At 36.4% G+C, this 25,965-nt stretch overlaps 1 protein-coding gene across 2 annotated transcripts; it reads right to left on the bottom strand.

Moving 5' to 3' along the window:
* Nucleotides 1-244: 244 nt before the first annotated feature.
* Nucleotides 245-23,972, bottom strand: LOC128227176 (PDZ domain-containing protein 8-like). 2 transcript variants are annotated; one of them, XM_052937450.1, is made up of 23 exons: nt 23,886-23,972; nt 20,720-20,969; nt 20,085-20,257; nt 19,380-19,458; nt 19,136-19,228; nt 18,685-18,861; nt 18,246-18,326; nt 16,679-16,892; nt 16,055-16,149; nt 15,485-15,574; nt 14,630-14,803; nt 13,411-13,848; nt 13,041-13,154; nt 12,492-12,692; nt 12,235-12,341; nt 11,689-11,871; nt 11,027-11,102; nt 10,509-10,603; nt 9,982-10,202; nt 9,588-9,736; nt 9,180-9,332; nt 4,769-4,958; nt 245-3,077 (listed from the first exon to the last, which is right to left on the bottom strand). In XM_052937450.1, exons 2-23 carry the CDS (start codon nt 20,867-20,869, stop codon nt 2,812-2,814), a joined length of 3,519 nt encoding a protein of 1,172 aa, XP_052793410.1. In that variant the 5' UTR covers nt 20,870-20,969; nt 23,886-23,972; the 3' UTR covers nt 245-2,811. The 2 variants fall into 2 exon arrangements, with proteins under 2 accessions (XP_052793410.1, XP_052793409.1); XM_052937449.1 differs by lacking the exon at nt 23,886-23,972 and adding an exon at nt 21,502-21,585.
* Nucleotides 23,973-25,965: the final 1,993 nt, after the last annotated feature.

The raw sequence follows: 25,965 nt of genomic DNA, 5'->3' as shown, positions 1-25,965 counted from the left end.
GCAAGTATATTCTCCATGTGGCCTAGAGCAGTTAAATACTTCTGTCCATCAATTTATCCTATATAATTATGGGCAAGGACATTCTCCATGACGGCTAGTGCAGTTAAATACTTCTGTCCATCAATTCATTTTTTATATAAGCAAGTACATTCTCCGTGTGGGCTAGTAAACTTGGACTGAGCAACTACTCACCCCAGCTGATTCTGCAAAATTATCCTATATTTGGATTTAGTACAAGTCTGTATTTGTGTTCATGAATAATTTATTCAATAAATACTGGAGGAAAAATAGTGAAATGTGATAACAAAACAAGGTAAATTTAACAAGCAAAATATTTATGAATGTTTTATAATTAAATAAGAACATAAAGCATAATACAACTGGCACTTACATCTGAATGGCAGACAAAGTCACTGACATATAAACCATGGATTTGAGACTTCTTTCTTTGTCTATATAGATTATTTTAAACTTTTGTCTGGTATTGAATCTGCAATAATGGTTTAACTATCAGAATTTACCGATACTTACGATACATTTAGAATTGTGGGTAAATTATATCCTTTTACCAATATTGGGCACTTAATATAAGTCTGCGACTTAATGTAGAATGTTTTCATACCTATTCAAACATTTCTTAAATCTTAATAAATATCTATTCAAATTAGTCATTTAAAATCAACAAACAGAATAATTGCTAATAACACAGACATACAAGTGGTTTTCACGTGCATACTGATTATCAGCAGCGCTTACGAAAATTAATGGATATCGCCAATCAAAGAACTGGTGAAATTTCTTGATACTTGCCAAGTGTGTGCTCTAAGGATTGTGGGTAAATTAAATATTCTTATTGTATCAAAGATATCTGGACATTTCAAAGCCATGGTTTATATGGTTTTAGGTCTTAAAAAATAAGTTAAACATTTCCAGGAAAATGCACGTCATGTTGCCAAAATAGGTCATGACCCCTATATAACAAGAGCTGTCACGGAAACAGCACGCTCCTCAATTCTGCAGCTTCTAAGTATCTATATATCTATAATATGAGTACTCAGTGATTTCAACAGCAGACTAACAACATCAATGGAGTCTTCATAATGGAATCCTTAAGGATTGCAAAGTTTTGGTAAAACATGCATGGATCACTTTTAAATTAGATTACATGCAAACTTAAACCAGTAAAAAAATAAAGGGACAAACATATAAGTAAGATAGAGTTATCATACTTGGTTGTATAAACTTCAGTGCAATACATGAAATAGTTGCAGAGTGTTTGACTTATTTGTGCTTACATGCCAAACAAAACCATACTTTCTAAGTCAAAGATAAACGGCCATTACACAATTATGGCTAGTTTTGCTAAGCCCATATTTACTTATAAAAAAGAGAATTTGCTTTATTTTTATTTATTTTAGGCGAAAAAAGGGCAAAACTCAACAATTACTAAATCCAGAGTTATTTGCCTTGCTTAACATGCGTGTAATGTCTCTGGCAACCTCATTTTCTAAGTTTCATTTGAGTATCTTAACTGGGTATTTTAGGTTAAAGTGTTTTCATGCTGCAAACAACAACGCCAAGGTATTGACAATACCCAAAAAAAATTTTGAGCTTAAAAGTAATAACAAACATAAATGCAGACATTTAAAAGGGCTATTGTATAAGGAACAATTAACATTTCATTTAATCTAACTGTTGTAAATAGTTGCACTTAAATTCTTTTTTTAGGTAAATTGTAAAATGAGAATAATTCTGGTCCCATTTCCAATATCTATAATATGAGTACTCAGTGATTTCAACAGCAGAGTCTTCACAATGGACACATATATTAATATCACTGGCAGCAACTTAATGGTGCAAGCGTAGAAATAGTCTCTATTCAGTAAGAGTAACATTATACAATAATAATCACAGCTTTTCAAACATTTTCTTCAATGGCTCAACTCAAATATTTTGTTCGTTTAGAAAGACTCTTTTTACACAAATGTACAATATCTAGAATGAGAAAATATATAAAGTGCTGCATACAATAAATAATGAAATTGCAAAAAAAGGGAGTATACATAACATTGAATACTTAACAATTATCTGAAGTAAAATCCTAGTAGGTCAAGACAGATATGTTCGTATGATTGCCCAAATTAGAATTTTCACTTCTAACAAAAATGTTATAGCATTGCACATTAAGTAGCTACAGATGAATTTGTTCAACAGAGTTCACTAAACATGGCATGAATTCTGAATGGATATGGAATGCATTGTTTAATGATCAACACAACATTTATCGTTACATTTCAATTAACCCTCATTGTATAAGTAAGATGACGTTTCTCAATTACTTCTCTTACTGCTTGGCAACTAATGTTTAAAAAAATACAGCCAAGAACCTGTGGTGATATTTGTGAACAAATAACCACTAAGGGCAGGAAAATATTTCATGATACTAAATTCAATATCATTCAATTAATTAACATTCAAAAATGTAAAATGAGCATAAAAAAGACTCAAAAATATAAATAAATAGACTTGAAAGAGAATATTTTTGTTCTTTTTATGTAAAAACACATACCCGGTAATTTAAATTTGACTAATATAAATTAAATTTGAACACAACGCAAAAAATGTCCGTAACCCTGTCTCGTTGCCCAGCCACAGACAAACAGAATTACGCCATGGTAGGCCATTTGTCAGTTTCAGTTGTGAATAAGTGTATACTATATTAATTGTGTAGTACTTTGGCATCAGTCCCTATCTTTGGGAATGTTGACAGCCCCATCCTTGGGGAGTCCCAACATGACATGATATCATGTATCAGTCAGTTTCAGTGATCATGAACTGTATACCCATATCTTCGGCATCAGGTCCCACTCTTGGGGGAGCAGACAGCCCTGGCCCAGGGGAAGCAGATACCTCCGCACTAGGGGAAATAGTCAGCGTTTCCCCCTCCTCCACTATCTCAATCCCTCCATCTGTAGGGGCCATGGGGCTGGCTAGACTCTCCTCAGATTCGTCTATCTCGTCCTCCGCCACAGTCTCATCTGTCATGCTGAGCAACCTCTTGTGCGCCTCTTCCTGGTCTGTAAAAAACAATAAATTACATTTATGACAAAGTTTACAATAAAGTTGTCAACAACACCATCACTGATTACAGGAACATGATTTAAAAGCCTTTGTTAGAGTGACAGCAAATAATTTGACCTCTAAGCTTATATTTTCTATTATGAAGCAAAGGTTAAATTGAAACATTGCTGCCATAACTCAATGAAATGTAGTTGTAGCATAACAAAAATAAACATAATCAATTACAACTCCCAGTTAAAGCATTGCCTTTTTCAATTAGATTCAGATGCATTTAAATGTAATGATTAGAAATGTAACAACACAAAACATCTTATAGTACAACATAACAGTGACTTGACCAACCTCTAGGTGAGACCTTGACCTACTCATGGAGCTCTACAACTTTGTGGAGTTTGATTGAATTCCCACTAAAAATCAAAAAGTTGGCTGAGACAAGAATAATTGATTTGAAATCAATATTGTCTAGTATTGACCTCCAAGTGTAACCATGGTGCTCTACAATTGAGTGAAGTTCGATTGAAATTCCCATTAATGATTAAAGTTATTGTGTAGACAAAAATTAATGCTGTAAAATCCCTGTTATATAACATTGACCTCAATGTAGGAACTTGACTTTGAGATAAAAGCACAAATTTTATGTGCAACACACCAACTCATGGTGATCTACAAGGCTGTAAAGTTTAAATGAAATGCCATCAATAAAAACAACGAAATTGCTGATACAAGAATGTAATGGACAGGACACAAATGTACAGACAAACAGATGGAACCACAGATGCACGGAGAGACAGCAGGATTACTAAATAATACTATATGCCACCCTTCCAGGGCATATTTTTTGACATTTATATTATTAGTCAAATGGTTAGAGTAAAACTGGTAAATTAAAGAATTTGTAAATGAAGCATCAATTCTTATAACATGAGCACTAACTTTCACAAAATAGGTCGTCTTAATTTTAAGACTACAAGTTTGGTGATAGGTGATTGTATGTTAAGCCAAATTTAGAGAGTTGACTCTGTAAATACAGTTTTCACCTATTCAGGGGTCATAACTCTGGAGCGACTGCGGTGACATGGCTGGTTATGAAACCTGACCGAGATATTATTCACATTGTCATTCTGACCAAATTTGGTGATAATTGGACAAAGGCTTCTAAAGTTAGTGATTGGACAAGACCAATTTCAGGTATTTTTTTTAATTAAAGGATGATAACTCTTGAATGACTCAAGCTATATGGCTGGTTATCAAATTAGTTTGAGATATTATGCCCATAATGATATATAAGGCATACACATTCTGACTAAATTTGGTGATGATTGAACAAAGGCTTCTTAAGTTATTGATTAGACAATACCAACTTGAGGTAATTTCTATAATTAAAGGTCTATAACTCTCAAGTGACTCAAGCATTATGATTATACAACTTGTTTGAGTCTTGAGATATTATGTCAAAAAAAATTCTGACCATTTTTGGTGATGATTTGACAAACGCTTTGATAGTTATTGATCAGACAACTTACTGGTCAGGCCCACCCATCTAACAGTCCTCATGTCCAACCGTATGCCACAGGTAAAACTATCATTGCAAGATTGAATTAAAGGCATCAAATGTACCCCATGACCTTTGATCTTTAAGCATATCAGTAGTATTAAGGTCAATATACTAGATGAGCATTCCCATTACCCAGACAATGCTGTAGCCCCGCACAGTAATGGACCATCATCATCATGAGAGCCTCCATTTTCTCGTCACATTTGTCAAGCTGCTGAGACAGCCTCCTTTTCACCTCAGTTTCACCGCTCTCATCCAGCGCTTTAAGCAGCTCCGCCTTGAACTCGGAATCATTGTCAATCTGAGATTGCAGCTTCGTCACCTGGATTAAAATGTAAATTTCACAGAAAAATTTCCCAATTTAAATTTTCACTGGCTTAAACATAAATTCTGCAACAATAATTAAATAAAAACACACGCACATCTGTCTTTGTTTCATTTTGGTGTTATCTCCCCTTTTGATTTTGTAAATTCCATCAGAAACCTCCTTGGTTTCATTCATTCATAGTTAAGCTTTATATACATTTATAATTGAATTGGTTGAATCCAAGACATGTGTTCACTAAGGCACATAGCGAAAACTTCAGGCACAAACACAATAGCTAAAATTTAAAGATCCTGTCAAGGGGGAAATGGTTAGATTCTGTTGAGAGGGACATGGTTAAACTGGTTAGATTCTGTTGAGAGGGACATGGTTAGACTCTGTTGAGAGGGACATGGTTAGACTCTGTTGAGAGGGACATGGTTAAACTCTGTCGAGAGGGACATGGTTAGACTCTGTTGAGAGGGACATGGTTAGAGTCTGTTGAGAGGGACATGGTTAGACTCTGTTGAGAGGGACATGGATAGACTCTGTACAGAGGGACATGGTTAGACTATGTTGAGAGGGACATGGTTAGACTCTGTTGAGAGGGACATGGTTAGATTCTGTTGAGAGGGACATGGTTAGATTCTTTTGAGAGGGACATGGTTAGAGTCTGTTGAGAGGGACATGGTTAGACTCTGTTGAGAGGGACATGGATAGACTCTGTACAGAGGGACATGGTTAGATTCTGTTGAGAGGGACATGGTTAGATCCTGTTGAGAGGGACATGGTTAGACTCTGTTGAGAGGGACATGGTTAGACTATGTTGAGAGGGACATGGTTAGATCCTGTTGAGAGGGACATGGTTAGACTCTGTTGAGAGGGACATGGTTAGACTATGTCGAGAGGGACATGGTTAGATCCTGTTGAGAGGGACATGGTTAGACTCTGTTGAGAGGGACATGGTTAGACTATGTTGAGAGGGACATGGTTAGACCCTGTTGAGAGGGACATGGTTAGACTCTGTTGAGAGGGACATGGTTAGACTATGTTGAGAGGGACATGGTTAGACTCTGTCGAGAGGGACATGGTTAGACTATGTTGAGAGGGACATGGTTAGACTCTGTTGAGAGGGACATGGTTAGACTATGTTGAGAGGGACATGGTTAGACTCTGTTGAGAGGGACATCGTAGACTCTGTTGAGAGGGACATGGTTAGATTCTGTTGAGAGGGACATGGTTAGATCCTGTTGAGAGGGACATGGTTAGACTCTGTTGAGAGGGACATGGTTAGACTATGTTGAGAGGGACATGGTTAGATCCTGTTGAGAGGGACATGGTTAGACTCTGTTGAGAGGGACATGGTTAGACTATGTCGAGAGGGACATGGTTAGATCCTGTTGAGAGGGACATGGTTAGACTCTGTTGAGAGGGACATGGTTAGACTATGTTGAGAGGGACATGGTTAGACCCTGTTGAGAGGGACATGGTTAGACTCTGTTGAGAGGGACATGGTTAGACTATGTTGAGAGGGACATGGTTAGACTCTGTCGAGAGGGACATGGTTAGACTATGTTGAGAGGGACATGGTTAGACTCTGTCGAGAGGGACATGGTTAGACTATGTTGAGAGGGACATGGTTAGACTCTGTTGAGAGGGACATCGTAGACTCTGTTGAGAGGGACATGGTTAGATCCTGTTGAGAGGGACATGGTTAGACTCTGTTGAGAGGGACATCGTAGACTCTGTTGAGAGGGACATGGTTAGATCCTGTTGAGAGGGACATGGTTAGACTCTGTTGAGAGGGACATGGTTAGACTCTGTTGAGAGGGACATGTTTAGACTATGATGAGAGGGACATGGTTAGATTCTGTTGAGAGGGACATGGTTAAGCTCTGTTGAGAGGGACATGGTTAGACTCTGTTGAAAGGGACATGGTTAAACTCTGTCGAGAAGGACATGGTTAGATTCTGTTGAGAGGGACATGGTTAGATTCTGTTGAGAGGGACATGGTTAGACTCTGTTGAGAGGGACATGGTTAGACTATGTTGAGAGGGACATGGTTAGACTCTGTTGAGAGGGACATGGTTAGATTCTGTTGAGAGGGACATGGTTAGATTCTTTTGAGAGGGACATGGTTAGACTCTGTTGAGAGGGACATGGTTAGACTCTGTTGAGAGGGACATGGATAGACTCTGTACAGAGGGACATGGTTAGATTCTGTTGAGAGGGACATGGTTAGATCCTGTTGAGAGGGACATGGTTAGACTCTGTTGAGAGGGACATGGTTAGACTCTGTTGAGAGGGACATGGTTAGACTATGTTGAGAGGGACATGGTTAGACTCTGTTGAGAGGGACATCGTAGACTCTGTTGAGAGGGACATGGTTAGATCCTGTTGAGAGGGACATGGTTAGACTCTGTTGAGAGGGACATCGTAGACTCTCTTGAGAGGGACATGGTTAGATCCTGTTGAGAGGGACATGGTTAGACTCTGTTGAGAGGGACATGGTTAGACTCTGTTGAGAGGGACATGTTTAGACTATGATGAGAGGGACATGGTTAGATCCTGTTGAGAGGGACATGGTTAGACTCTGTTGAGAGGGACATGGTTAGACTATGTTGAGAGGGACATGGTTAGACTATGTTGAGAGGGACATGGTTAGACTCTGTTGAGAGGGACATGGTTAGACTATGTCGAGAGGGACATGGTTAGATCCTGTTGAGAGGGACATGGTTAGACTCTGTTGAGAGGGACATGGTTAGACTATGTTGAGAGGGACATGGTTAGACCCTGTTGAGAGGGACATGGTTAGACTCTGTTGAGAGGGACATGGTTAGACTATGATGAGAGGGACATGGTTAGACTCTGTCGAGAGGGACATGGTTAGACTATGTTGAGAGGGACATGGTTAGACTCTGTTGAGAGGGACATGGTTAGACTCTGTTGAGAGGGACATGGTTAGACTATGTTGAGAGGGACATGGTTAGATTCTGTTGAGAGGGACATGGTTAAGCTCTGTTGAGAGGGACATGGTTAGACTCTGTTGAAAGGGACATGGTTAAACTCTGTCGAGAGGGACATGGTTAGACTCTGTTGAGAGGGACATGGTTAGACTCTGTTGAGAGGGACATGGTTAGACTCTGTTGAGAGGGACATGGTTAGATTCTGTTGAGAGGGACATGGTTAGATTCTGTTGAGAGGGACATGGTTAGACTCTGTTCAGAGGGACATGGTTAGACTATGTTGAGAGGGACATGGTTAGACTCTGTTGAGAGGGACATGGTTAGATTCTGTTGAGAGGGAGATGGTTAGACTATGTTGAGAGGGACATGGTTAGATTCTGTTGAGAGGGACATGGTTAAGCTCTGTTGAGAGGGACATGGTTAGACTATGTTGAGAGGGACATGGTTAGATCCTGTTGAGAGGGACATGGTTAGACTCTGTTGAGAGGGACATGGTTAGACTATGTTGAGAGGGACATGGTTAGATTCTGTTGAGAGGGACATGGTTAAGCTCTGTTGAGAGGGACATGGTTAGACTCTGTTGAAAGGGACATGGTTAAACTCTGTCGAGAGGGACATGGTTAGACTCTCTCTCGAGGGACATGGTTAGATTCTGTTGAGAGGGACATGGTTAGATTCTGTTGAGAGGGACATGGTTAGATTCTGTTGAGAGGGACATGGTTAGATCCTGTTGAAAGAGACATGGTTAGACTTTTTTGAGAGGGACATCGTAGACTCTGTTGAGAGGGACATGGTTAGATCCTGTTGAGAGGGACATGGTTAGACTCTGTTGAGAGGGACATGGTTAGATCCTGTTGAGAGGGACATGGTTAGATCCTGTTGAGAGGGACATGGTTAGATCTCAACAGGAGTTACTGGGATTTTAAGCTAGATTATGAGTAGTCAATCTTCTCTTGTTGACATAAATATACCTTCAATCCTCTAAATTAGAAAGCATTTAGAAAACTTATAAAATGAATTTTTTATGCTTAAATTATTAAAAGCTCCCTCAAATAACAGAACTACAATGCAAAACCTGACATTAAATAACAGTTTTTTTAGTAATCAAAGTAATGAAAAGATACTAGACATATATATATGTAGTATTGGACAGTAGCTAAAGCAACACCTACCATTTCTATAGTTTACCAATTTTACTTAACTAAACATTACATAAAAATTATGAAAAGGCCCAGATTCATGTACATTGACCCCTTCATTAAGCAACATGTACCATTTCGTCAAGTGTTTTCTTGCGTTCAGGAAGTGAGAGATTCGAGTAAAGTTCCTTCCCCTTTTCCTTTGCCTCTATTACAATGTTATCATCCAGACTGTAGTTTGAATGGCGATATCGGGTGGCCAGGTCTTCGTCAGAGTCATCCTCGCCCTGCAAACAAGGAAGGTAAATGCAACTACCTGGTATATCATAAATGATGTTGCCATCATGAAATAATTTTTCGTATATATTTTTGAAATATCAGTATGTCACACAAGTTTTTTCATACTGTATTTGCTTATTTGACATTCAGTTAGCCATTTAAAAGTAACTATCCCATATTTTGCAGTTGTCTTCAATCACTTCCTTTAACACACATGGTTGAAAGCCTACAGCGCAACAACAAAAATAATGCTTTCACAGTACCCTGTCAGACAGTGACTTGGCAGAGGTGTTCTTTCTTATGCTGGAGACCTTCAGTTTTCCGTCCCCTCCGTCCCCACCCATGGAGTAGGGGCTGGGGCTCCCCATGGGGCTGTGACTCTGGCTTGACCCTACATGCCCTTGCTGAGACTCTACAAGATAGTGTACACATCATCACATTGAAGTTTTAAAATTTTACTCAAGAAAATATGCTAGCATAAATTATCCACAGAATCAAAATAGTGAGAAAATTCAGGTTAAGCCACTAAATACTATGTTAAGACAGGGCTTCCACTAAAAATTTGAAACTGGAAGAATGAACTTTAGTAAGTACACAAATTTCCTCTGATAAGCTTAAACGTCAATGCAAGTAATGACCTGTAATACTAGTACTCACTACTGTAGGGAATATTGAGTGGCAATGATTGTTGTTCTTTAGGTCTCAGCCCCTTGAAGAACTTTGTGGCAGCACTTTGGCCACCTGCCAATTTCCCTCCACGGTGCCCCACTGTTTGTTTTCCTTCTTTTTCTTCCCTGTCTTGGTCCCCACTGCTAGTCCCGCCCCTTACTGGGGCAACCCAAGGTTCATTGGGCCTGCTGGCAATCTTGGGGCCTTCCCTGGGGATTTCAGTGTTTATTCAAATTAGCCAATTTAAGATATTAAAACCCAACATAATATTTCATTTCAGGGTTTCATTAACAATAATGTCAAATTTTGATGCCTTGATCTTGCAGTTTGAAGTGTCTTTTACATGTACCGTATCTTAGCAATTCAGTGTTTTATGCATGCATTCTAAACAGAACTTAAACCAATTTTATTTTTTTTTGCATTACATCTTCACAGTGAAAGTACTAATTGATCATGTGTTACCTATTTACAATGGAAGTCAATGTTTCCTACCAGTATGTTGTTTTACAACTCACTTTGTACATTTGGTCTGGGTATTGCACTTGTCCACACACTTCTTATGGCAGATCATCTTACAAGTACGGCACTGTAGACCGCCCTTGAGCCAGATCTAAAATATAAGGAACACATTTTGGTTTTAACATACAATTTGAAAACCAGTGATATTAGACTTCTGACAACAGAGCAAATTGCAGTTTTTCATATTTTTATTTGAATTTTAAAGTTTTATGGCTAAAAGCTAATGCTTTAAGAAAAATGCATAAAGCATCAATTTTTGAACAAAGATATATGGAAACCTGCGATCTGATTGTTTGTAACCAGTCTTACATCACTGGTTTCTATGCATTTTTTCAAAAATTAGTTCAAAGACAGAAAAATAAAAAAAGTTGTCAAAACGACAAAATCTTTGAGAGTGCAGCTTAAACACATTCTGTTACATACCCTAGTTTAAAAATATTTTGTCCAGTATGTCCAGTATTAAATTGAGGTAAAACAGGTAAAAAAACATGACAATAACAAACGTTCAACCAACCTTTTTCCCACAAAACTGGCAGTATGTCCCAGATGGAAACTGACATATAATGAACTTGTGCTGGCCCTCTCTGGATCTGTACAAAAGATCAAGATATACTCATAAGTAGCTAGACATTTTTTATCACAACTCCAATTGCCATAACATATCAGCACTTTACCAAAAAAAAATGGTCATATATGATTTAAAATATAACAAGTCTCCTCACTCAATGTTTATTCATGTCATAAAAGGATGGCAGTTACAATCCAGCAGAGGTGGGAGTAGTATTCAGTCTTACATATCACCCTTCTTCAACACATTAGTTGTGTGTGTTGAAATGATTAAGTTTACAGATTTGGATAAATAAGCTTAAGCATGGGGCTGGAGGAATAAACACATTGTTAATGATATCTCATCTGTAAGGATATATATGCATTTTCTGAGAACCACACTTACACTAGTGGGACAGTCTTAGCCCTCAGTCTCTGGGCTGGTGGGTTGAGTACATTTGTAATGAGTTTTCCTGTGTAACGACATATATACGCTGTCTAAGATCTACACTTACACCAGTGGGACAGACATGGCCCTTAGTCTTTGGGGTGGTAGGTTAAGTACATTTTTAATGAGTTTTCCTGCGTAAGGACATCATTTTTATACAGCTATCTCAGACCCACACTTACACCAGTGGGACAGACATGGCCCTCAGTCTTTGGGGTGGCGGGTTAAGTACATTGTTAATAATCTTCCTTCTCTCCTTCTTCTCCACCTCCTTAAACGGTTGGTGTGCAAACGACAGTGTGATGTCCCCTTGGCAAATGGTGCGGTCAAACCCAGCATGGCTCGCATACGCTACTTTGGCTCTTCTGAAATTGTTAATTGTCAATACGTATTTCACTAGTGTACCGGTAATATACCTTGACATAGACATCATTTCACCCTACAATTTAAGGGAACAAAATATTAAAGAAATATGAACAAAAATTTATAAAATGCATCTATTGGAAAAGTATAAACTTGCCAAAGCCTCGATTTATAACATTTCCTAAACTTGTTTCATAATTTTTTATGTTAAATGACAACTTTTGTAGAATTCTATACGTGCATTACATTTCCATTGTGTTATTTTGTACATAGTTATAATATAAAACTGTACAATTAAACAAAGATATAAATCTAAACATTTTTAGCAATGAAATAGTGAATTATTTATCTGAACCGTGGCATACGTGGCTGTGATGGTTTCTTCCGGGGGATGGAGATATATCGTGTACTGTGTGTCACCTTGTAACGTCAGCAGGCAGCCTGCCACTATGTCAGATAAGGGGATACTAACCTATAATGGACAACAGCAAATACCATTTACTACAATAGCACACTGGCATTTAACATTAAAATCTTAACTTATTTTAAATATATATAAATAAGGGTTTATGTGTACATGTATCATGTCAAATAGATAATGCAAATTATGTTAAAAGCTCACATATCCTATTTTTGTGGTCACATTGTAGTATGGAAGTTCATCTGTTGGTGGTGTCTGTTTAACAAGTTCCGGATCTTTCATCCTTTCGATTGGTTGTTTTGTTGCCCTGCCGACCTGCAGCAAACGACACCAGACACACACGTTCACGTAACGATCCTCATCTGTACAGGCAAATTCAAACTCCTCATTCCACTCGGGATCCTTAAAACAGAGATGTTAAGAGTTCCAATTGAGCGTGCCATTACATGAAGGAGTGTAAACTCTACCAGCCCTGAATGCACCAGTAATTATTAATATGTACATCTGGATGAGAATTCAAACAGAAAACCGAATACAATTCTAAGTTTATAATAAAAAATGCTTTAAATGATTCAGTTTCAAAGATGGCTAAGTTATATTTAAGGATTGAAGGCAAAACTTTGAGAAAACAATTTTTATAACAGTACTTTTATAAAGATACATGGAGAATACTTGTACCAAAAATTATCATCAAACATTATTATAAATGATATTTGAATACCAGATTGCATTTAATAATGCAAGACTTACAGTGCCAAATTCCAACTCTCTAGTGGAGATTTCACCAGCTCGTAATTCTTGTAAATGGTTGCCATAACTACCAGCATCACTCGACACACTGCCAGAGTCTCCATCAAGGTTTTGCTGTGAAAGAAAACAACATCCTCATTTATAACTAATTAATAAGCTGGTTCGAAAACCATTTCTGTCCATGTATTTGATCATTTTTAAAACCTTATATCATATGGTAACTGAAAGATTTTTATTAGATTATTAAGGGACTATATGTCCTTCGTCAGGAATTAAGCTTTATATATTTGCATTTTCTATCAGTGAATAATTATAATCCTTAGAATTTCCTTACTATTACTTCCAAAATAAACAATAAAAATTAACATGCCCTATTCAGACTTGTATCACTGAACGCTCTTTGTCGCTTATCAACCTTCACTTGTTTGAGTGGTGATGACTTAGCGCTCTGCGAACCATTCCTTATTTCACCAGCGGATGGACTGGTTCCAAAATTCGTACCAGACCCAATGTCTTCATCAATGGCCACACCCTTACTGTCCACAGAATTTCCAGTATTTCTGTCCCCCTCATGACTCTGCCCATTCCCACGCATTCCAAGAAGTTTACGCTTGCCAGATTGAATTTTCCTTCCCAATTTTTCACTGAGTTTCTGTGACTCTGGTTTGCTTGGCATGGCGACATTGTCGACAGCGTTGGTGTTACTGTTGCTGCTGTTGTTGCTGACCTTGGGGGATTCTTTCAAATTGATGTTGATGAAATCACCCGCATCATCATTATTGTCTAAGTCTGAATCTTTAATTTCAAACTGGAAAGGAAAGGTAATCACAAGTCAGCAGAGTTCAGGGTTGAGTTGTGTAGACAGAGAGGGCCAAACAGCACAATATTAGAGCCATCCTTACCTTAGCAATAACCCGAATAAAAATAGATAGACCTATGTGACGCTCTCTGCTAATTGAGTGTTAAGTGCTCGATAATGCTTAAGCAACTCGACCCAGTAGATTTAAGATTTTACTATAATAAAATTGTTGTTGGAAAACCAGAAAACAAGAGTGCTGTAATGAAGAATACCAATGCTAGTCTATTATTCTTCTTAGTCCAATAAAGGGCATAACTCAACAATTATTAAAGCCAGAGTTATGGACCGTGCTACACATGTGTGCCTTGTTTAACATATTTTATTTCATTTATATATTTCTAAGATTTGAATTACTGACAAAGTAAATGTTTTGGAATAAGGCTCTGGTGACACCCAGGCTATGACAATTGAATACCTAGAATTTTTTCTTCAAAAAGCAGGAAAACTTAAAATAAAAGACATAAACATCTCTAGCACCACCACTTATATACTTAACATCTTATGTCGAATGTACACCAACAACAACATGTAAAAGAGCATCACAGGCCAATGCCAGTGCTTGTCTGTATCATTCATTTGTTGAAAATTATATCAAAGGTCAGTGGTCTCCCTGATGAGGTTGGTACGAATGACAATACTAAGACTATGTCAATACTAGGATTTTTTTTTTCAGATATCAGACAAGCCAAAATGTAAAGGAAAGGAATAGCCTAACCAGTGATGAACGTACCTCTAAATCTGTGAGCGATTCCGAGTCAAGGAACTGCTGGTCAGCCTCTAGGCTCATACGGCTTTGGTGTCGTTTTACAGCGAAGGTTAGAAGGTCGGAGGCAAGCTTTATCTGCTTGTTGGCATGCTTTACAGATAACACTCGCACATTGCAGATGAACTCAATAATGTCACCCTGTATAGTGAATAGAAATATATAAGCAACTAAATGTTTTATCGTTTATCGAGAGTGATTCAAATAAAGTTTCACCAAGCTAAAATAAATAATAACAAACTAAACAAGTTTTGAAAAAGTGAGTGAGTGCACTTTTAAGGTAATTTTAGGTAAATTAAATTGAGTTAACTTAAAATGACACATACTTGTTGTGTATATGTATGTACATTACACCTACAAGAATTGACCAAACTAGTTCTTTCTTAACACTGCTTTTATAATCAACAAGCAGTAACAGAGTTGGGGGGGTGGAGGCACCAGGTACAAGTATGTTCAACTTTAGTTTACCATGTTTGAAAAACTTATGGTAATAAAACCATTAAGTCATGGCATGTCACTATAAATTAATATTTATATAGCAGTATAACACATTCCTTCCAGGACATGAAGTAGTTTGGTCTAATTATAGTCTAATTTCAGTAGATCATTATAACTCATCTTGGTCCCTTTTTCATATTTTTGGATTGGTTTCAGCCAACTAAAAAAGGTTTTAAAATCGTGACATATATTATTATTGACAAATATCAAATAATTAACATTTTGATTGGTGTAAATTCAATCTTGATTAAATAACAAAAAAAGATCACTAATATTAAACCCTCACAAAATCTAAGCAGTAGACATTATTTTGACTCCACCTACCCTACAGAGGCCGGCTTCCGCGGCAGGGCTAGCAGGCAAAACACTATCAATAACCACCCTCTTCTTCTCTGTCTTGTCTCCAGATAATTGCTGTAACAGATGGAAACATTTACCCTATCTTGTTATACTGAGAAAATATTTTGGACATTTCATGTCTTTTCCATTTAAAGAACTCATACAATCTTATTTACTCCTTCTGAATCTAACGGTAACAAAAGTGCTAATACACATGTAGATTCGAACTCGCTTGGCTCGAATTTCTCGTTGGCTTGAACTGGATGTTATGGACTGATTTCTTTATACTGAAGGTAAGCATTCCCGCTTGACTCAAATTTTCCGAGACTAGAGGTATATTCGCCAGTCCCTGGGAGTTTGAGCCAAAGGGGCTCGACTGTTTATCAAACATTTTTGGCGCACACTTTTCAGCACAAATTACAGCTTTTGTTTCTCTCAATTTCAATAAATCTAAGCATGCAAAAATATGTGCACTTTAAGTACCAGTACATAAATGAATGCTCATTACACAAAAGTGAACAAACAGGGTTCTGTGCTGTTTAAAACTGTTGTTACCTCTTTTAGTGAGAGTCCATGGTTGGTCGTAGGCTTCAAGGTTATGGTGAGGGCCCTCCAACTCTGCTTCCAGACATCTTCCATGGACTCCTTGTCTAATATATATTTAACACTCAAAACTTATATTGGAAAACACAGACATCAAGTTCTTTTTCACTATTTGTACTTATTTGTTAGTGAATAAATTCATTAAACAGTATTTTAAGACAGCCCATTTACATAAACATTTGTGTTAAACTGGTGTAATGATGAATTAATTATTTATATCCAATTATTTTTTCTCAAAACAACTGACTTTTAATCAAAATAATAATGCTAAGGGCTATTCCAGTAAAACATACAACCCCTGGGGGGAAGGCAATTATTTAAATAGTATATAGGTAGGTGTCTTTTTTCACTAATTTGAACCCCACAAGGGTAATTTTGCTTCTGTAGGGGGGTGGCATAATTTAAGTGCCTTCATCCAGGAGGTTATATGTTTAAATGGAGTACCCCTAAGTTATTTTTACTGTTTTTCCAACTGTAAACAAAAAATAATGATCAAATCTTCTACATGTATACTGTACATATTTCTCAGTACGAAAGAAGTCATGAGAGCATGTGTGGGTACAATAAGATACCTACCAACAGACAGAGTACAGTACAGTTTACTGTTTCGATCCAACTCCTGTAGACGGCTACACCTCAGTACTTTAACGGATAATTTGCCTCGTCCAAGCCTGTTGCCACGGAAACAAATGTCATGTTCAACAAACGACACCTCTGGCTTAATGAACAATGGCTTGTATCTCATCTTATAGCTTGGCAAAACGTGTTTCTTCCTAATAGTCCTTTTTATCTGAAATAGAAATAACACAATTATTACAATTTATTACATGATATTCATTTGAAAAATCGAATGTGTTGACTTATTTTACAAGCTAATGTAGTAATAAATTAAAAGCTAAAATGCAAAGTTCTAATCACTCTCAAATCAGTTGAAACAGAAACAGCAGACATTGCTTTTAATCTTAAGGCTGATAAAAAGATAAAAACAAGAGCTGTCACAGAGACAGCGCGCTCCACTATTCCGCCGCTTTTCAGTGTAAGGATTGAAAAGTTTTGGCGAAACATGCATGGACCACTGTTAGATTAGATTTCAATGCAATACATGATGTGCGGAGATATTAACATAAATGTGGTTACATGCAAAATTTTAACCAGAATTTTTAAGTGTAATAATAAAGGGCAATTATTTGTAACAAACAGTTATTTAACTTGGTTATTCAATTAGGTTGGGTGGTTGAATACCATTGTATAAAGTCTCAATGCAATACATCAAGTAGTTGCTGAGATATTATCCTATGTGTGCTTACATGCAAGACCTTAACCAGAATTTTAAGTTGCATAATAAAGGGGCAAAAATTAAATAATATGAAAGATAGAGTTATCTTACTTGATTAAATAAGAAGGTTAAATGGTTTGGAGCCTGTGTGTAAAGTTTCAATGCAATACATGATGTATTCGCTGAGGTATTGACTTAAAAGTGGTTACATGCAAAACCTTAACCAGAATTTCTAAACCTTAACCAGAATTTCTATGTCGAATAAAAAAGGGGCCATTTTTTTAATTTAATGCAAACTAGAGTTATCTTACTTGGTTATTTAAGTAGATTGGATGGTTGAGTACCATTGTATAAAGTCTCAATGCAATACCTCAAGTAGTTGCTGAGATATTAACCTATGTGTGCTTGCACGCAAAACCTTAACCAGAATTTATAACTCGAATAATAAAGGGAAATTATTTGCATTAAATGAAAACTAGAGTTATCTTACTTGGTTAATAAAGTAGGTTGGATGGTTTAGTACCATTGTATCAAGTCTCAATGCAATACCTCAAGCAGTTGCTGAGATATTAACTTATGAGTACTTGCATGCAAAACCTTAACCAGAATTTCTAAGTCAAATAATAAAGACCTATTTTTTGCATTAAATGCAAACTAGAGTTATCTAACTTGGTAAATTAAGTAGGTTGGATGGTTGGGTACCATTGTATAAAGTCTCAATGCAAAACCTCAAGTAGTTGCTGAGATATTAACTTACATGCAAAACCTTAACCAAGGGGTGACGCCGACGCCGACGCTTGGGTGAGTAGTATAGCTCTCCTTATTCTTCGAATAGTCGAGCTTATAACATCTGTCTCAGAAAAATACCTGGTTTATAATCAATGAAGAAATCTGTGGAATGGGCCGACCATTAAATCTGGAATCAACTTCAAAATCCATTCTTGGGTCCTGTTTGAATAATATCAATGAGTCATGATTAAGAATTGAAAATTGGTCTCAAATTGTAATCGATCTTCGGAAATAATCATTTATTAAAGCCATTTAATTTAAACTGAAGTGTTACATAGGAATAACAATTTGTATTACTAAAATGTTAATAAGTGTCCTGAAAGCAAATTCATTTCTGAATATCATTTTCACACTGAAAACCATCGCCATTTTGTCTGGGTACATTTTTTGCGTCTTTTCAATGCAAAGAACTACCAAATATTATTCCCAAAAGGATGAAAAAAGAAAAAAATCGTATATGTCAAACAAGTCAATAACAAAACCAGGCTTGAAGAAATCACAGAATTAGAATACTCACGTCGTAGAAGGAGAATGACCAATGAGTGGTAGGGGTTCGAGACATCTGGAGCCTCGCACGGCCCGACAATTGGGTAACTAGAATTGACAGGTAAGCCCACGCCCCAAATATGATGTCCACATCAAGGGTTAGTCGGAAACCACCCTCGTAGTCAATGTCAAGGGCTATGTCTGCTTTCTAGTGTGTAAAAAATGTAAGGGGTTAGTTCTTTTTTCCAAGTTTGATTTCAGGAAGTTCTTGAAATTTCCTATTTTGAAAATGATGATCTGATATTTCTCACCATCTTTCCCCTGCACTCAGTCTATCCTGGAGTATTATCTATCATTAATTCCGTACATACATTGGACAACAGAATCTGTGTTTACCTTAAACTTAGAGTCTTGAAACATACAGGTAAGTCCAATAAAAGATGATAAACATAAACTTTTATATACCGTAATTGAGAACTAACCTTTATAAAATCTTTCTCTTTGTCCATTTCTACACTGATCAGCTCCACAGCCTTAACTGTTGGGAAACAGGAACCAAAACTGAAGTCTCGTACCTGAATAAACAATGCTTAATGTTTCCATTGCTACCAACTGCGCAGACACACATTTGTTCAACATTATTTTAACATTTGATATTTGTGCAAAATATAATAACCAGTTAATTGAAATACTGAGCTAGAACTGTGTTGTAAAAGATTTTGAGACCTGAATCTGATTCATGAATTTTCCTGTTGTAGATGTCAGCATCTCTTCAAATTCAACATTTAATTTCCTTGCCATCCATCTGAAAGGGAAGGAACCACTTAATTTATTGAACAAAAAACGAGTTTAAATCATGTATCCCGTTTTAATCTCATATACCTCGAACAATTTTTGAGTAACAGCCAAGGTTTAAGGTTTTTTTATGGAATTGCCAATGGAGACAATCTGTTTATTAACATGTTATCATAATAAAATGACACTAACGTATACCATCTATAATTAACAGCATCCTTGACAGTTACTTCAAATATGAACATACAAAATATACATTGAAATACACATAAATAAATATGTTTATGAACTCAGTGCTAGGCATTATTTCAATTGCCATGTGGAAATGTATGATTGTAATGTGTTACTTGTGAATAGAAGTAATCATGTTTTTAATAAAGCTATTAAAAACCCCAGACATAATTTTAGTACCCTGAAATGATTGAATAGTTATCAAATTGTAATACAATTGTAAATTATTTGAATCTCATATGGCTCATGAAGTATGTCTTGAAGACACAATAAGCCAATGCCAAAGTTTGTGCACAACAAGGCCGACACATGAAACCTTAGAAAAAGAGACATGCCAAAGGGGGAAAAATATTAAGAGACGGATCAACTGACTAAAAATGCATACTTTATTCGTCAGGAAAATACCTTCTAACTCTTGCAGTGTCCTTCAGTTCATTGAAAAGAAAATGAGTCAGAATATTGAGAATGAGACCCTGATCACTAGCTCTGTCAAGACTCGGGCTCGAGGTCTCTGATGGTGCTCCTGAATCTCTGGTGCTCCCTCTCTTCTTTCCATCTGACAAGTTCTGTGACAGTGGCTAGAAAGAAATAAAGGACATGCAAAACATATTTTACTTTTGAATAACCGATCCATGTTTAAATTAGTGTTTATAGTGTCATAATAATAGGTGACTACATTAAATACATTGAAACTTTACATACCCTGGTAATGTGGTGCATGACAGGTGAAACCTAAAATTACTTAAACACAATTTCAAATATTTCCTGCATAATTCATAATCTTAAAGTCCTTCACAACTCTATACAATCTGCCTTTTCTCTTTCAACACTGTCATGCTTCTGCAACACACTGCCCTTTTTAAAAACCTGGTTAAAAATGCCATAATAGTTAATAATGTATGTGTTTCACAAATGAAATCCACAGGCTAGTCATAGCACTAGCCAGCAAAATTTAGCAATCATAAATTGTTACAAACAGAACAAATAACCTGTTTATTCAACAGTTAATAAATCTCTAGATTTTGATGTTTATACAATACCTTTGGGAGTTCAATTTTATGATGCTGTTCCCTGTAAGGCGGCAACAGACAGGGTTGCTTGTAAAACCACTGTCTTGCAAACAACCACTGAGTAACTAGAGTGACCATCGCTCCAAGTATAAAAGAGACCAACACTGCTGCTAGGATCATTTTGAATGTATGCCTGAACAAGTGTTATCTTGTGACATCTGTGTTTGTTATGGACCCTAGCAGACTAAAAGCAGCATACGTCCATGTAAGTAGGATGTGCCTGGAACATAAATTAAACCATGGTTGGTAGTCCAAGCTTTTTCAACTCTCACTTGTTACGCTCCCATCAAAACATTTGCTATTTGGTACTCAACACATTCATGTTCGAATTCTGGTCAAGTTGATAATATTTTGTTTACAGCATATTTTTTCACAAACCAGGGCTTTTTCTTTGAAAACTTGGAAGAGCCTTTTTGTTTGGGGAAATTCTAATATATTAAGCTTCAAATTGGTAAAATTTAAAGTGTGCACTTCAAGCTTATTTATTCATTGAATAATTGGTGACTGACATACAAATAGAAACAAAATTATCACACAATAATTTTTTTTTATAATATTCAGCACAAAAGTTTTTGTTTTTTTTAATTGTCAAGTAGCTGAATTCTGGCAATCTGCTTAGGAAAGTGAAAATGCCCTTAAAACACTTACACAGGAAGGATAAAAACAAAATTTAAGCATGAAAACAAGTTTGACCAAATATACCATTTCAAACTACACTAGTATCCACACGTTTGATGCAAAAAATGCATTACCTTCGCGCAAGAGATCGCATCATCGCGACAATTCGCGGGGAAATATTCTGTGGTAGCCAACACAGTGGTACACGTATCACTGTGTTCATCTGCACATGGCATATCGCCTCAATGAGGCTAACTGCGATATCCAGGTATTTTAACAGGTGCTGGGGGTACAATGGGAATATTGTAATTTTAATGAAAATGTTCACAGTTGCAAAGCATAATTCTTAGGGATCAAACTATGTTTGAATACGAACCAAGTGATTTGATGATTACGAGTAAAGTTCGGATGAGTTTTATAAAACTGACTACAATTATATTTATACAACAACAAAGAAAAAAAAACCTTCAGAAAATTAACAGCTACCTTAACCCTTTAGCACATAGACAAGTGGCCAGATTACACCTCCCAGTCAATAGCCATCTTACTGATAAGCAGTCCTTATCTGTATAGGTACTTTTCAGGATATTCGAAAATGAGCAAATGAATACAGCAGTATGACCTTAAAATCAATATTACTCCAAATAATTGTTTCCAAATCTTTTTTATGTGAATACATTTTTTATAGGTAATTAATTTATCTAATAAATGGTGTCAATGATGAAATATAAAATTCTTTTATTTCATCTGTGAATGCATTTCCAAGATGGAATTGTAACATTTCTTTGAAATGTCATAATTGCATTAAATCAAAGGGTAATAATATGCTGGGATCGATCTAAATTTTATTACCCCTATCATAAAAAAGACACATCTGGATTAAAAAGGCGACAATTGATGTTCTTGTGTATAATACACAGTAATGTGGCAGGAATATCCGGTGTCATCCAGCTGAGAGATCCAGTCCAGAGTGTCTGTTTAACTTTATTACCCCCTCATAAAATTCTTTACAAAAAGAAAGCCGATAAATGTTTTCCAAGTAATGAATAAAAAGATCTAAATCATCAAACGCTCGCACAAATGTTGTTTACTTAACCTATTTTACGACCGGAACCATGCTGGCCATCGATTAGCTCAGCAGAAAATTTACTCATCATAATGCCCCCGCAACCCAGTGACCTAGTCTAAAATAACAGACGTGTTATATGGGATTCTTCCAATCCCTAACGTCTAAACGGGAATGTGCAAAAAACGGGGGTGTTTTAAAAATATTGAAATTGTTTTAAGTGAAGTAATTTATGGTTGAAATTGATCATAAAGAGTTATATTCATATTTTACCATGTAAGTGAAATGTTATTTTGCACTAAACAAGCATTTAATGCATTAAAACAAGTTGTTTACCTTTCCAATAAAACGAAAGTTGACTGACAAAGAAAACAATTATGCGAAGGGGAACAACTCGATACAATCGTAATAACTCGGCCTCCTCCGACAAAGCTTCGAGATAGACCTCGTTATACAATCGTAACAACTCGGCCATGGCCGAAATGTTCCGAGCGATTTAAAACTGTGCCCTGAAGCCTTGCAGGTGCCCTTCATGTATATATCGTTATGTTTTGACAGAATGAAATGAAAAAAAGCCGTCAAACTCATAATTATAAGTTGGATATTTATTTTTTGTGTACGGAACTAATATAAAATAACATTATCTGGTAATATTTCTTGTTTTTATGATATTTTATAGACTCTATATGCTTTATCCCGGAATCCTGATCGGAACAACTACCCACTTTTGATACTAAACAATTTGTACGTGAAGGATTTGCCATATCAAAAATCTAAAAATAATCCGCCAATGTATAATTATTTGGACTACCCAGTGACCCTATATAAGGCCCATTCCTTGCTATTTATGACGAGAAGACAAAACCACCGCATGCACCTGGCACTGCGGGGCCACCTGGTAGGTTAAAACACGGCCCATTTTCCCGGCTATCCCCGGTTTACCCCCTGACCTGGGTGGGGTTGTGGTTGCAATTGACTGGTGCATTAAACATGCTGGAACTTTTTTGTTTACATATTCACTGCATTGTTTGCTTTCCTGCACCAGATGTGACCACGTCATCAAATACACACTGGTTATGTTCAAACAATTTCATTTTTCTTATAGAAAACATAACTTTTTTCTAATGTTGTTAAATCATAAGTCAATCTTTTTTCCCTAATACCGTATGGTGTTGCAAGTCGTGAAACACTAGAAATCAGTGTTATTTGACATTCAAATTGGGCAATTGACTAAAGAATACACATGAAATTTATTAATTGGTTTCTAACCTCAACTGAGACTGATTCGAGTAAAAGTAACACACACGTCAAATGCAATAATAATTATTTTATTTACGCGAATGTTTTTTACGAAACTGTTTTCATTCTGCAACAGGCAAAGAATTTACCTTATAAAACTGAGAGTATATATTGTAATATAGACTATGACAAATGGATCATGTGTCAACTTACATGTTCGATCAATAAAGAAAACTGTTGATTGTACGCAACAGATTGTCAAGAATTGATTTTTAAATCAGTGGCTGTTTTGGATATAAGGGAAGCAATTCAAACAATTGTATTAAGTCAAAACGGCACGAAAGAAATGTTGAACAAAAACATACTTTTGGCTAAAGACCACAGTTATCTGCCCCCCCCCCTTGGTCAAGAAGAAACAGATGACCTTTTTGTATAGAGCTTAACATCATTTGACACTGTATCGCAAAAACTGATAGTATTCAGTGTAAAAATTGGAAAAATCATTACCTGTGGAACTATGTAAATTGGTTGTTTGTAGCCTTATTCCGTCTTGACCCCAGGGTCATGTACTACTACTCAATTTTGTGAGACAACGCATTGGTCAACCCTATGTTTTCTTGTGATTAAATTAGATGTCTTGGATTGTTCTACAGCAGCCAGTTACTTGTTTTTCAATTGAAGCTGTTTTAAAGTGAAAAGCCATGTTAGTGTCTATCTGAAACATAAAGTAAAAATAACTGTGGTCTTTTCCGGTGGTTGCGATGAAGGGACGTGTTTTTATGAACCCATATGAACTTGTATATAAACATTTCACAGGCTTATTTGAAACGTTCACAGCCGACCAGTCACCTGTTGTAATATAACATGATACAGACATAGCACATATTTAAAGTACATGTATATATAACATTATATAACACAGAATCAAATGAAATTAAAAAAAAACATACAGCTTTTACCCTATAAAACCATCACCTGAGTAAAATGGGGGACTAAAGATTACAATAATATATACTATAAAAACACAATTTGTACATATATATCACAGAATTTGCGAGAAAGCCGAACTCCGGCAGAAAGTATTATAAGCTAAGATGAATACAATACATGCATACAAGCTTATGAGTACAACATTAAAACTTGTGTGGAAGCTGCTGATCTTGGCCTTGGCCTAAAATCTAAACACAAAAGTGTGACCGATAAGAGTTTGCTAAAAAATGATTATCCCCCATTATCAGATTTTAAAAGAACTGATCAGCAACTACCTCACAAGGACACAATAGACTTAGCATAACAGAACAAGACACTCTTAACAAATCAAACAGCATGGACAGTCTGAGGCCAATTCCCTGTTTCATACATTTACATATACATGTTAGCTATAGTGTTAAAATGAGCAAAAGGTAAATAGCAAAATAAGTGACATATGAAGCACGGAAACATGCAAGCAAACATAAATAGAAAACAGATAAATAAGTAAATGCAAGTAAACTGAAATGAAACTAAAAAAGAAGGCAAAGAAAAATGTAACAAAAAAGAACAGGGTAACATAACATGATAACTTACTCGTAAGCCAGCACGTGGACCCCTTACCCGGCACACGCAGAGCAGGGACACTTTGTTCCATTCCAGCCACTGATCGGGGTTTTGAACTGATTGTATGACGAACACAGTCTGAGTGTGTCAGGCAGCGAGTTCCTAAATCTAGCTGCCGAGTAGCGGAAAGAGTTTCTTCCATACCTTTGAGTTCTTGGTTAGGGATTTCTTACACAGTTACTGTTACCTCAAATTATATTTTGAATCTTTAAAGGTAATACGATCGCTTAAATAACTGGGTCCTTATTTATTTAAAATTTTGAACGTTCCCACAGCTACTTTTCTCATCTTTCTAACTTTAAAAGACAGGAGCCCAGATTGTTCTAATAATTTATGGTGTGAAATTGAATTATCATCATATATGCAACGTAGTGACATTTTTCAAATTTCTTTGTAATAACCGTGAAGTGCCAAGTTAACGGATAACAATTTAGAGATATGTGAAAAATGCATAGTTAATCTGCCAAGCTTGTTTATACTAATCGGCCTGAAGTTCGTGCCAATCTTCTACCATGTTATGGGATTTTAAAGAAAACCTACTAATTATAAAAAACATACCTTAAAAGGAGAGAGACCAACGGTTCACAACCTTAAATTGTATATTGAAAAGAACACATACAAAACGCTATTTAGAAACTCATTTAGACAAACAATTACAAAAAGAGACATTGAACGGAAGAAGAAAATACTTGAATCG

This window comes from Mya arenaria, chromosome 3, assembly GCF_026914265.1.
Source record: "Mya arenaria isolate MELC-2E11 chromosome 3, ASM2691426v1".
NCBI classification, from domain to species: Eukaryota; Metazoa; Mollusca; class Bivalvia; order Myida; family Myidae; genus Mya; species Mya arenaria.
The sequence above is the reverse complement of the archived record's forward strand: the minus strand, read 5'-3'. Positions and strand labels throughout refer to the sequence as shown.

Coding starts and splice junctions, on each gene's coding strand:
- LOC128227176 (XM_052937450.1), bottom strand. CDS start 20,869: ATGATCCTAGCAGCAGTGTTGGTCTCTTTTATACTTGGAGCGATGGTC. Junction 16,893..18,245: donor CTTCATTGATTATAAACCAG/GTATTTTTCTGA, acceptor TTTCTATTTCAG/ATAAAAAGGACTATTAGGAA. Junction 9,333..9,587: donor CCAAGTCACTGTCTGACAGG/GTACTGTGAAAG, acceptor CCTTGTTTGCAG/GGCGAGGATGACTCTGACGA.